Below are 12,799 nucleotides of genomic sequence, written 5' to 3' on the forward strand. Positions count from 1 at the left end.
AAATAATAGAGCATTTGTTCTTATTAGCAATGAGCCAAGAGTGTCGCAAATAAGTCCAAGGTGGCATTCAGTGCTTGAGCATTTCCAATAGTGGCCGGGCCAAACACTAGCACATCATCAACATAGAGTAAGTGATTGAAGATATTAGGGCCACAAGTAATTCCCAAAAAATTCCCCGCATCTAAAGCACAAGAGAAGACATCCATGACAATAGCAACACAATAAAGGGGAAAGTGGGCAGCCTTGACGAAGCCCAGAAGAGGATTGAAAGTGGCCCTCCAATGCACCATTAATACAAATAGAAAAGGGAACATAAAAAATGCATCCTTTGACTCAAAGAAATGAACTTGTGGGGGAAACCTTTCTCTATCATTCTAGCAATGAGGAACTCCCTGATACAGAATCAAATGCTTTTTTAATGTCCAGTTTCGCACAAAAGAAATTATTGTCTTTCCGGATCCCAAAATCCCTAAAAGCTAAAAAATAATTATACATATTTATTTTACATTCATCCAAGTAATTTTAAATAGGGTTTTTTACATACATACCACTTTATTCCTTATATTTTACATATTTAACACCTAAAACTTAAATATTACATAACTACAACTCAAACAAAAACTTAACCTCATATCTGCCACTCCGTCAAAAACATGGCTTACTCCGTCAAAAACAGGCGATCTCGACTGCGACGATGAAGGCAGCAAGAATGCAGATATTTTTGACCGCAGTGAATTTGTTTGAGTGAGGCGATCTTATTTTACCATGTGATACTTCTTGTTCATCAAACTTTTTGATGAAGGCAGCAAGACTGCGCCGATGAAGGCAACCGAGAAAGGGGAGAGGGTCGGAGATTGGGATGAGAGGAATCAGTGAGGAAACAGCGCGGATGATGTGCGAGAACGACGAAGCGATGAGGAAGGTGCAGGAGAAGAGGACGAGGATGAGAATGATGAGGTCGAGAGTTGCGGAAGGGGAGTGGTTGCAGGAGGAAGAAGAGGAGGCGGATGGAGAAACGGAGTGAGCCATGCTTTTGACGGAGTGGCAGATATGAGGTTAAGTTTGTGTTTGAGTTGTAGTTGTGTAATATTTAAGTTTTAGGTGTTAGATATGCAAAATATAAAGAATAAAGTGGTATGTATGTAAAAACCCCTTTTAAATATATTAAATTCTTTTTAAATTGCATTCGTTTTTAAATTGTATTTATTTTTTAATCCAACCAAAGTTACCAAACGGCTTCTTGATACTCTCGAGTTTATATATAGCTAAAAGCGCGCCCGGCGTTTGGAGAGTAAACCTGTCGGTAAAGTGTGAACGAATATAAAAAATTACAACCAGCCCTTACTCTTTTTTGTATTTAGATTGTTCAAGTTGTTTCCTTGCCGCAGCTGCGGCCCGCGGAAAACGGCACGGTCATGGTCTGCTACGCGAAAAGCAGAAAAGAAAGGGTCTTAAATGAAAAAGTTGTGAGAAGGTAGTTTCCTCATTTTTTCTAATTTTGTAAAGAGTGCGCGTTTTCTTTCTCGCTTTACAGATTGCCGGATGATCGAATCGTTCCTCATTCTCTTGTACCTATCTTCCTGAGCGTTTCCTAATCGTAAACGGCTTTTGGGTTGCTGTGGTCGACTCGGGAGGATTAGGGTTTTGGAGGAATTGCGGATAGTTTACTTATCACGGGCCGATAAGGGGGTGGAATTTAGGTTTTTGTTTTTTTACCAGTTCCTTTGATGCTGTTGCTACTGTTGTGTTGTTAGATGCTAGCTATGTTGGAGGAGGACGTGAATGGTTACTATGATGGGATGCCCATGGAAGAGGATTACCCGGACAATTTGTCCTTCAGCATCGAGACACTGTTTAAGATTTTAGACGAGGAGCCTGCTCCGCCGATCCCCAATTCCTTGGTGAGTACTGCGTACCGCCTATGGTGATATGTTTCTTTGTTGCTCTTTGTTTGTTGGGGTGATTTTGGTTTTTATGTAGTTTCCATTTCTGGTTGGGATATTGATGACTTGATGGGAGTTTGCTTTCCAGTTGTAAGTTTGTCGTGTTTGGTTTTTTGATGGATACCAGAGTTTTATTTTCTCTGGGATTGTCAAGTTCATTGCAGAAGTATGTTTGAAATTCTTAAAGAACCACCGGGAAAATGCATGCTTCATCTCTTGAACAGCATGTGGCCAATAAGGAGAGAAATTAATGGAAGTTTTTTTTTTTTTTTTGGGGTGGGGGTGGTGTGGGGATTTAACAATCCTTTTAAACCCTGGTAAGTTAGGGGCAACGTTCTTCTATTCTTGCTGGATTCACTTTCTCAGGTTATGATTATAGAGCAATGATTTTGCTTCTGAATTTGTTTTTAAGGCGGTTTCCAGTAAGATGGATAATTTTTTCATTTAAATCGTCTCATAAAAATTTACTGGTTCTATTAACTTGTCTACCCAGAACTATAGTAAACTAGCATTGTTTCTTGTAATTTTAATGATATAGAAGAATTTTAGAGGGAATGTTGAAGAGATTGTTTCTTAGTTTGTGCTTGTTAATTGCAGAGGATATTTCAGGTCAGAGGACTTATTTTAGAATATTAAATAAGTAGAAGATCATATTTTTTTTTTACTTTGAAATTATGACTACGGCTTTCTGATCTTGTGATTTCATGAATTTATCCTCCCCTATGCTACAAATTAAAAGCTTTGATTGGTGATATGCATAAAATATAGCAAAGATAATGTTGTTAATTTTACCTGGATCATTATTTGGTGTTTTTCTTTTCTTACAAATGGGCTGAACTGGCTTGTATGATTTTACTGCCAAATGTTGCGCGGAGAGCCTTTTGTGTATGAATTTAATGGTAAGCATGCCGAAGCTCTAAAATGTTAGAAGGTCTACAAGTGATGGGAAGGGATATTGATGTAATCAAGAATTATGATTTTATGTTTTTTTTTAAAAAAATTTTCTTATGTTTTTGGATGCTATGGAAGTTTATTTTGTATGGCCCTAAGATGGAAAACAACCCATGATCATGCTTGGGTTCATTGCTCTTTGGTAGGTTCATTCCATTGGTCTTCCACTTGTGTTTATAGCTCTTTATCTCTTGTGGCTTCTTTAAATTTCCTGGCTTTCTTTTCCTTTTTCCTGCTGTCTACTCATTTTACATGCTGATTGTTTAAATTCCCTAATGTTATTTGGTTTCCCTATGTGACTGTTTGGTCTTCCCATGTGGATGTTTGGTCTTCCCATGGTGGCTGTTTGGTTTTCCCAAGTGGCTGCTTGGTTTTCCTGTTGCTGGATGCTTGATTTCCCTACTATTTTATTGGTTTCTTTGCTGCTGGCTGCTTGGTTTCTTCCCCTTGCTGATCCTTGTGCTGTTTGCTTTGACTTCTCCCTAAATAGGCTGATTTGGAGGGGTTTTAATGGCTGTTTTGGTGACACATTTGTGCGGGATAATAAATGCCATTCCCCCTTTCTCTTTCTCCTATAAATAGGGGCTGAATTTCTTTGTGCAAAAAAGTTTTGGAGGGTGTGATCATGTAAAAAACCTGATGGTTTTCTTAGCTTGCGAGCTATCTTCTCCCTATCTTCTAATGCTTCATCTCAAATTTCTTTCTACTTATTCTCTCCACGGTTTCCATTCAATATGTATCTTTTTTCTCTAAACTATTATGAGAACTTGAGGGTTTTTTATAAGCTTGCGAGCTGTCTTCTACCTTCCATCCACTAATTTATCTCAAACTTCTTTCTACTACTTCTCTCCATGGTTTCCATTTCATCTTTATCTTTATTCTCTAAACTATTACTAGTAGTAAGGTGTGTTGTGCCCCGTTCTATTAGTATTTGCCAGAGGATAATAGAGTTGTGCTGGATTATACCTTTATGTGGTGGATCTCTAGTTTGTCTTTTCCTTTGAGCCCCTATTTCCTATTTTTGTTATTTGCATGTAAGGTGGCCTTACAAAGTTGTTATGAGGGTATTTAATATAGTTGTTTGGTTATTTTGTGTGTCTTCCTACAATTTTCTAAGTTTAGTTTTCTAATTAGTTTTCAATATTTGTGTTTGTTTATGTTATATTGAGAGGGAGTGTTATCATTTGCATTCCTTGTGTTCTCCTACTTGGCTTAAGAACCTAGGTTGCATCACACATGAATTTCTCTCCAAAGGTCATAGTTGACACTTTATGTGTAACTTGTAATGATTTGGCACGACCTCTTCAATTGACATATGAATAATTCAAAACAAATTGAAACTTTTTTGTGCATGTATCAAATGGACAATAATTTTGTTTTTATGTCATTTCAAATTGATTCAATACCATTACTAGTTGAGTCATTCTTGGACGGATCATTTCTAACATGTTATAGTTTTTGCCATCCTTTAAATTTATTGTAATAAATCTCTTGATTTTGAAAAGTACTTGTCGACTTTGGCTATTTAAAAAAGCACAATGAGCTCATGTTCTGCCAGGCAACTTGCTAGCGGTCACACTTGATTTCACTAAATAAGTTGAACTTAACAAGATTTATTAGCTTTTATTTTTTAATTGGTCGATCACGAATAAGAGAGAGCTCAATTATGTTCACCTTAATGACAACTTTATACTGTGAAGTTATCACAATTGAATTGAAAGATTGTCTGTATATTAATTTGATCTATATTTTGTTGTTATATGTCATTTTAAATTGATTAATTTCCCCTACCCATTATTCGCTGAGCCATTATTGGAGGACACATTTTCTATATTTGCATAGTTGATTGCCATTCTTTGAAGTTGGTGTAATAATTAAGTTTACTGATATGAAAAGTACTTGCGTTGCTAGGTTGTAAACAAAGCTCATTGTTATCTTAGCTTGTCAATCTGTGTAAGTTCTTTTGCTGTTTAACTGAATGAGTTGATCTGGAACAAAATTTATATGTTTATTTTTGATGATATTCTTTTTGTTGCTAAGACTAGAGAGGGAGTTGAAGGTGAACTTGAATTATGGTGATCAATCTTAGAGTCTAAAGGTTTTCGTTTGAGTAGATCTAAAATAAAATATATGGAGGATAATTTTAGTAGTAATAAATCTAGTGGGGGGATTGTGACTTTTGGCGATCAAGTCATCATTAATAAGAGTATACATTTTAGATATCTTAGGTCTATTGTTCAGAGTGATGGTGAAATAGATGGGGATATTATTAGTAGAATTCAAGCTGGATGGTTGAAGTGGAGGAATGCATCGGACTTGTTGTGTGATAGAAAAGTCCCCCTCAAACTTAAGAGAAAATTCTATAAGATGGTGGTGAGACCTGCAATGCTTTATGGTGTAGAATGTTGGCCATCAAAACAGAAGCATAATATTAAGTTAAGTTTTGTTGAGATGATGATGCTCATGTGGATGAGTGGCTTTATTCTTAGTGGCGTGATACGAAACAAGCATATATGTGAAAATGTTAGAGTCACACTAGTGGAAGATACGATTCGAGAAATCGTCTTAGATGGTTTGGTCACATAAACAGAGAGGCCTTCCGATGACCCGATTAGGACATTAGATGTATTAGATTTGACTTATGTTAAGAAAGTTAGAGGTAGACCTAAAAAGACACGTTTAGAAAATATTAGAAATGATTTTTTTATTAGATTTAAATGAGAATTTGACTCTTAACAGCTCACAATGGAGAAAAAGATTCATGTAGCCGAACCCATGTAGTAAGATAAAAACTTATTGTTGTTGTTGTTGTATTTTTTGAATGAGTTAGTCATGAAGATGAGTTTATTCTATTATGTTCGATTTGATAAGAGCTTGATATTCGTAAATAAATACAGGCGCATGCCTGCGGGCACACACAATTATATATATATACATACATACATGTATATCTATATATGTATGTATATATTTTGGTGTCATCAAACAAAAAATGTTGATGCGTTTGTTGTCATTGACTTGGCTTTTGATTTGTGTTCTACTTGATAATAACCTAGCAGAGATTGAAAAAGATTTTTTTGATCTTAAACAAACTTGAGATTGATTCTCGTCTGGCTAGATTTGATAAATCGAACCAAATATAACCACAACTTGTTCATGTTTGACTTGTGCACTTTTAGCTCTTTTCAGAATATGATTTTATTAAGTCTCCAGCCCCTTGTACCTAGGTATAGTGTTAAATAAGCTGTTCGACTTATAAATGTTTGTGAAAAATAAATTTACTTAAAATTTCTAATTTGTTTAGCCTCCAGAGAGCAGGGCAAATGTTCTCAATTTTGCCACCTATGTTATTCTTTCTGATCACCTACATTTCTTATTGTTTCATTAATAAACGAAAGATAAACACCTTAGACTTGCAAATTTTCATGCATTCCATTCTGGAAGTTGGTTCTCAAAGTGCCAATATTCTCATTTTTATTTTTTATGCTTTTCAGAACCTAATGTGCTTAATGAGCAGATAACAACCATTTGTCTAACGTTTATTACTAGATTGAACTCTTGTAATATGACAAGCTCTGCCTTTTTAGTTCCAGATGCAGAAATTCACTATTTACCCGTGAATAGTTCTAATTATATGTACAGTTTTTGATAATTGGAATGGCGAGGTTTGTTGAGGCACATAACATTATTGTGTTTAATTCTACATTGGATAGTTGAAAATATATTATTTTAAGAATACCAATGGTTGGCCCTCACTTATAGGCTTAAGGTTTTGGGTTGGAATGAGTTTGACCATTGATGTATCAAGAACAACTTTAGTTTGCCTTTAGTCTACACTCTCTAGCACCATTGGCATGGGAGAAACAACTATTTACCTTTTATGTTTTCCATATCTGGCATTGATTTCATACTTCATCTTAGTCTATTTGCCTCTTAGAACTGATTGATATTGGTTATCCCGTGTGTCTTTTTGATGCATGGGAAGTCAATTGTGAATGTATTATATTTTCCTGTAATAATTAGGTCCTCTTATGTCTTGTTTATGTAAACAACATTAAGTATGCACGATATTCTCTCTGCCTATATATTCCGTATCCATCTCCTTATATTCATTTTTTTGATTTTCTGTTTCTTGACAAACTAACAGAGTATTCCAGAGGGTTCTCATCCAGAGCAGCTTGATTGTCAGAAGGATCACAAAGCTTTGCATCCTCAGCGTGGTGAATATATTTTCACTCTGATTATTGTTTGTTTCATGTCGCATAGTGGTGTCTTCATTCATTTCTTTTTTTAATTAGTCAGATTTATTTAACATGTTACAGGCTTGATTTTTGTCTTTTTGTGTAATTCATCATTTGTTTCTTGCGTTGATTTTCTAGAATCCTGGCCTTCTGAGTTGGACAATCCAAACTCTTTGGATGAATCAGAGTGCAGTGATCCATGGATTGGACGTCTTGTTGAGCATGAAGGGACTTTCAATCATTTCAATTGCATCTGCTGTGGAGAACCTTTTGATGAGAAAAATCCTAGCACCTCCCATCAGATTGAATCTAATGGATTTCGCTCTTTTCCATCAGTTCATTCTTCCTGTTGGTTGAGACTGCCATCTACTTCTTTGGATATTTCTGTAATAGATTCATGTGGTGACTCATATGGAACTTTTGTAACTGATGATGTGAACTTTAATAAACTGCAAAATAATAGCCCTAATTGCAGTTTTTCTCAGGGGAGTGCTGACGAATTTGGTCTTTTTTACCAGCAACAATTTAACTTTACCGGTGATACTGACCCGGTTGGTCTGAAAGACAACCTTGAGAATCAGAATTGTGAAACCCCGTTACAGAATGGTTGTAGCAAGTTTAATACTGATATGGACAATATTTCATCCCCTTATTTGCTGCAGATGGGAGAAGCAAGTATGTTTGCCTTTGTTTGTAGGTTTGATTTTTGGTGGTGTTGTATTTTTTTGAAAGATATCTGAACTTTTGCTAGTCACTTTCAGGTTTGGCGCATATTACGTTGACGGAGGAGTATGGATCCATTAATAAAACATGTTCTGACATGGATAGAGGTGCTATGCTAGGTTCCACAGTGCAAAGTAAAAAAGTTCACGCAAGTTTTGTAGCATGCAAGTCAGAAGATCTTGCTTTACCCCAGCATTATAGAACTAGTCCAGACATAAATTCCACAGATCGAATCAAAGATTCTCATGATGCTAACAATAGTTCCTTAACAGCCACTGGAGACTTCTTGGTTGATGCTGAAGCTGTTTTGAATCCGTGCTTGTCTGTTAAGGTGAGAAGTTTACCTCACGATAACTTGGCACGGTTTCGTGGAAAGAATGGAGAAGGAAGTCAGATTTTTTTGTTCAAAGATTCAGCTAAGTGCAACAAGCCGGAACAGTCCCCTCATAGCTCTCTCCTAGAGGACTCCACTGTAGATATGGATCTTGATTTACCCCAGCAGTATAAAATTAGCCCTGAGATAAATTCTACATATAGAATCAAAGATTCTCATGATGCTATCAATAGTTCTTTAACGGCCCCTGGAGACTTCTTGGTTGGTGCTGATGCTCTATTGAGGCCATGCTTGTCAGTTAAGGTGAGCAGTTTACCGCATGATAAGGTGGCAAAGTTTCATGGAAAGAATGGAGACAGAACGCAGTTATTTTTGTCCAAAGATTCAGTTAAGTGCACCATGCAGGAACAATCCACTCATAGCTCTCTTCTAGAGGACTCGACTGTAGATATAGATCTTGCTATACCCCAGCAATATAAAATTAGTCCTGACATACATTCCACAGAAAGAGTCAGATATTTTCATGATGCTAATAATAGTTCTTTAACGAATTCTGAAGATTTTGTGGCTAGTGCTGAAGAAGTGTCGAGAACAAGTTTGCCAGTTAAGTTGAATGGTTTACCACATTCTAATGTGACAAAGTTTCCTGGGAATAATGAAGAAGGAACTCAGCTGTTTTTGTCCAAAGACTTACTTAATTGCACCGTGCAGGAACGATTCCCTCATAGCTCTGTCCTGGAGGACTCCCCTGCAGACATGGATGCAATGCTTCCTAGCGGCTTGTATGCTCAGCAGTATAGGTGTGAGGATATGGGTATGTTGAGTGAATCTAGCTCAGACTCTTCACCCTTGCCTTATATTCACAAACCTATGGTGCTTAATCTTGACGGTTCTCCTTCCAATAGTTTAAGACAATTGATTTCTCATAAATTGATTTTGCAAAGGAAGGAACACAAAGATTTGATAAAGGATAAAAAACAACATCAGATACCTAATACTCATCAACTGCAGCATCAAGTTTCAAAAGTTGCCAACATTGCTAGTCAAAGCAATCCCTCTGGAAAGAACTCAACCTTAGATGATGATGCTGACTTGTTTATTCTTGATGATGTTAGTCCTGTTCCTCCTGCTCCACCACCAGCTCTTGTAAATCCTCATCTGATGACTCAGAGATGTACTTCTAGTGATAATCGTGCTGGTTCAGGAACCTCAAGAAGTAGGCCTGATGATGAGTGGTTAACTTTTCAGCTTGCTTTGCAGGTTGTCAGAAAAAAACTCTTTGGTTAATGACCATTTAAACTATTCAGTTTTTCTGTTAAAGGAATATTATATTTTAGGATTTCTTTCTTCCTTTATGCAGCCTTCCGTGGACCTTATCAAGAGATCATCTTGTGATATACATGCGTGGATAACTATATATGCTTTGTCCATTGTCAAATTATCAAATTTATGTTTCGTTCATACACCACCCACCTGATAGTACAGCATATGAACATAGGAGCACCAAATATTATCAGTATGTCATAATCCAAGATTTTCCAACACTCAAAAACGACATGATGAGTGATACACCTTGGTATTAAAAATAACCAACGAAACAATACAAATTAAGCAAACAACATATTTTTATTGATAAATCCAAAAATATGCAGAAACAAGATACAATGATCCTCTTTCGAGAGGACCGTCTCTCCCAAACCCTAGGTGCCTCTAGGATCCCTCACAAAAATATTTGACAACAAACACTTATAAAATTCTGCATACACAACATAACATAACCTCAACTACTTATAGCAAATAATAACCAACAAATTTTAAAACACCACCAACGCGCCCCCCCCCCCCCCCCCCCCCCCAAATCAGCCATCTCCAATTATGACACATCTACTAATTTATCCCCTCCAAATCAGTCCCCAAACCAGCCCTCCAAATCTGCCATCTTTAATTTGGAAATATTTCCTAATCAATATCTTCTAAATCAGCCCCCAAATATGCTCTTTTTAATTAGGTAACATCTCCTAATAAATCCCCTTTGATTAAGAACCTTCCTAAAAAGCTCTCTTTTGATTAGAAAATTTCCTAATTTCCTCCCAATCAAATCGGCCTGTCCATCAATTCTCCTCTCCCAATGTGCCGCCTTGTCCTCAAGGTGGAACGAAGGAAACTGTTGCAAAAGCATTGGACTGAAAATGGATTGATGCTGGGTCGAATAATCCCTGCCTCCAACATCTCCATGATCAATCTCTCGATCTTTTCCTTCTGGATTTGGGGATAACGGTATGGATGAACACTAATAGGTGAGACTAATTCCTTCATGATGATAACATAGTCATGTTCTCGCGAAGGAGGCAACCCTTGAACTGACTGGAACACCTTTGGATACTACTATAGGAGTGACTGAACCATGTATGGTATCTTCTCCCCATCTTCTTCTCCTTCCATACTATAAAGCTCCACCAAGAATCCCTCTCCTCTTGGTAGGGCACGAACCATGGTTTTCAAAGAAACCATTGCTTTGTATAAGTTGGGGCCTGGGGTCTCCCTTAGTTATCACCTTTTTTTCCTCCACCTGGATCTCCATGGCCAATGCTTTCCAATTCACCTTGGTCTCCCCCAAGGTTTGTAGCCATTTCATTCCCAACATCAAATCAGTACTCCCCAACTCTAATGGAAGGAAGTCCTCCCTAATGTGAATCCCTTGCAGCTCTACCTCTAAACGTTGATTTATCCCTCTGCTCTTCTCTACCTTTCATGTGCCCATCATCACTCCAAGTCCTTCAGGGTCTACCAATTTTAGCCCAGTTTGTCTACCACCCGGTTCGATATAAAATTGTGGGTAGTCTCACTGTCCACTAGAATTGCCACCACCTCTCCTCCTATATGTCTCCTTACTTTCATAGTGTGATTTGGGGTGATTCCCACTACCAAGTTAATTGAAACTCCAACCAACTACAGATCCATGGGCTCGTCATCCTCTTCTTCCTCCCACATTGCTTCTGTCTTATCCACCTCCTCATCACACACAATGAGAACCTGCAAAGTGCGATTTTTACACTTATGCCTCGGTGTAAATTTCTCATCGCAACTGAAACATAGCCCCTTAACTCTCTTGTCTTGCTGTTTAGTATTAGTCAGCCTCTTGAAATCACCTCTCTGTTGGACTCTTGAGCTGCCCTCCTTTGGAGTCTCCCTTTTAACTAGTACAGTTTGCATCCTAGTTGCCAGGAAAGTGGTCATCGTGAGGTAAGAACCTCCTCTACTGAGCCCTTTACTACTCTTATGTTGTGATTTCTTGTTCTCAATCATTTGAGCCAACTCCATCGCCTCTCCCAAGTCACCCGCACTGCTACCCTTAACTCTAGTTTGGGGCCTTTCATAAAATTGTCTTCCAACATTCGGCAACCTCCCTACTCGTCCTGACAGAAGCTCAAATCTTTCTCGATACTCCATCAAGTACCGACCTATGTCAATGCAAACAATTGCTCAAAGTAGTCCCCATCCTACTGGGCTCGAAAGCGCACCAACAAATGCTCCTTTAACTCCTCCAACAAATGCATTGGGTACCTTGTCTCACTCCATTGGTACCATGACGATGCCTTCCCTTCAAGACAGAGAGTGACAACCATTACTATCTCATCTTCTATCAATCCGTTCATTGCAAAGTATCTCTTCACCCTATATATCCACCCATGCGTGTCTTCTCCATCAAATCCATGCATTTTTAGCTTCTTAATCTTCTGATCTCTCCCACCCCAATGTTCCCTTCTGCCCCCCATGCCTCCCATGAAGCGAGCATTAGGGCCTTTCAACGGTTTCCTCTCCTCTCTGCTCCACTTATTTTCCCTTCTTCCTCCTAATTCAGCATGCATGTTCTCTTTTTTTCCTTCCCTCCTACATGCTTATTCCTACCCGTCCTACTTCTCGGTAGAGACTTCAGGTGGGGTATTTCCTCCTCCCCCTCCTAAAATATCTCCATGTCTATCTTCCCTCGGGCATGTCATCTTCCTGATCTCTCTTTGATTTTGGTGGGGTTGTTTTAGTATGAAGCTCCAACATCCACTTCATCATCTCTTCTATATTCCCAAACCTTCCTTCCAATGCTGAAATACGTTCATTAACATCCGCTTGTAGTTGCCCTACTTCCCCCTCCAACTTTTCTTCCAACATCTCAACTCTTTTTTCGGCCATTGATACTCGGATCAAGGTTTTCACAGCGTAAGCAAGAACTTTGATGCGAATCTGACTTTTGTTATATGCTATTTTTAGATGACTTGTTCTAAATGATGCGACTTTTGGTCGAAGTTTGGAATAAGTAAAATTTTATAACATTACAGAAAAGCATTTAGGAGATAAGAGGTGTAAGATTAATAAAATATTGACCAAGTATATGATATGCAATTTATTTTGAATTATTAGAAATAATTATTAGTTAATATTACTTGAAGATGAAATGATACATACGTGTGAAAGGTTTAAGTATTTTGGATCTATTCATAAGAATGAGAATTGAATTAGGTATCTTGTGAAGTTAGGGTTTAAGGTTGAAGGGTTGAAATGGAGAAATAAATATGCAACATTTTGCGATAAAGAGAATGCCATGGATAGTT

At 37.7% G+C, this 12,799-nt stretch overlaps 1 protein-coding gene across 1 annotated transcript in view; it reads left to right on the top strand.

The window, feature by feature from the left end:
• Positions 1-1,508: 1,508 nt before the first annotated feature.
• LOC110099757 (helicase-like transcription factor CHR28) overlaps positions 1,509-12,799 on the top strand; it is a 30,906-nt gene continuing 19,615 nt past the window's right edge. The window contains exons 1-4 of the mRNA XM_020827013.2: positions 1,509-1,901; positions 7,042-7,114; positions 7,274-7,810; positions 7,897-9,452. Coding sequence (XP_020682672.1) covers positions 1,755-1,901; positions 7,042-7,114; positions 7,274-7,810; positions 7,897-9,452 — 2,313 coding nt within the window. The 5' untranslated portion in view covers positions 1,509-1,754. The remainder of the gene's footprint in view (positions 1,902-7,041; positions 7,115-7,273; positions 7,811-7,896; positions 9,453-12,799) is intronic.

Source organism: Dendrobium catenatum, unplaced genomic scaffold, assembly GCF_001605985.2.
Source record: "Dendrobium catenatum unplaced genomic scaffold, ASM160598v2 fragScaff_scaffold_220, whole genome shotgun sequence".
Taxonomy (NCBI): domain Eukaryota; kingdom Viridiplantae; phylum Streptophyta; class Magnoliopsida; order Asparagales; family Orchidaceae; genus Dendrobium; species Dendrobium catenatum.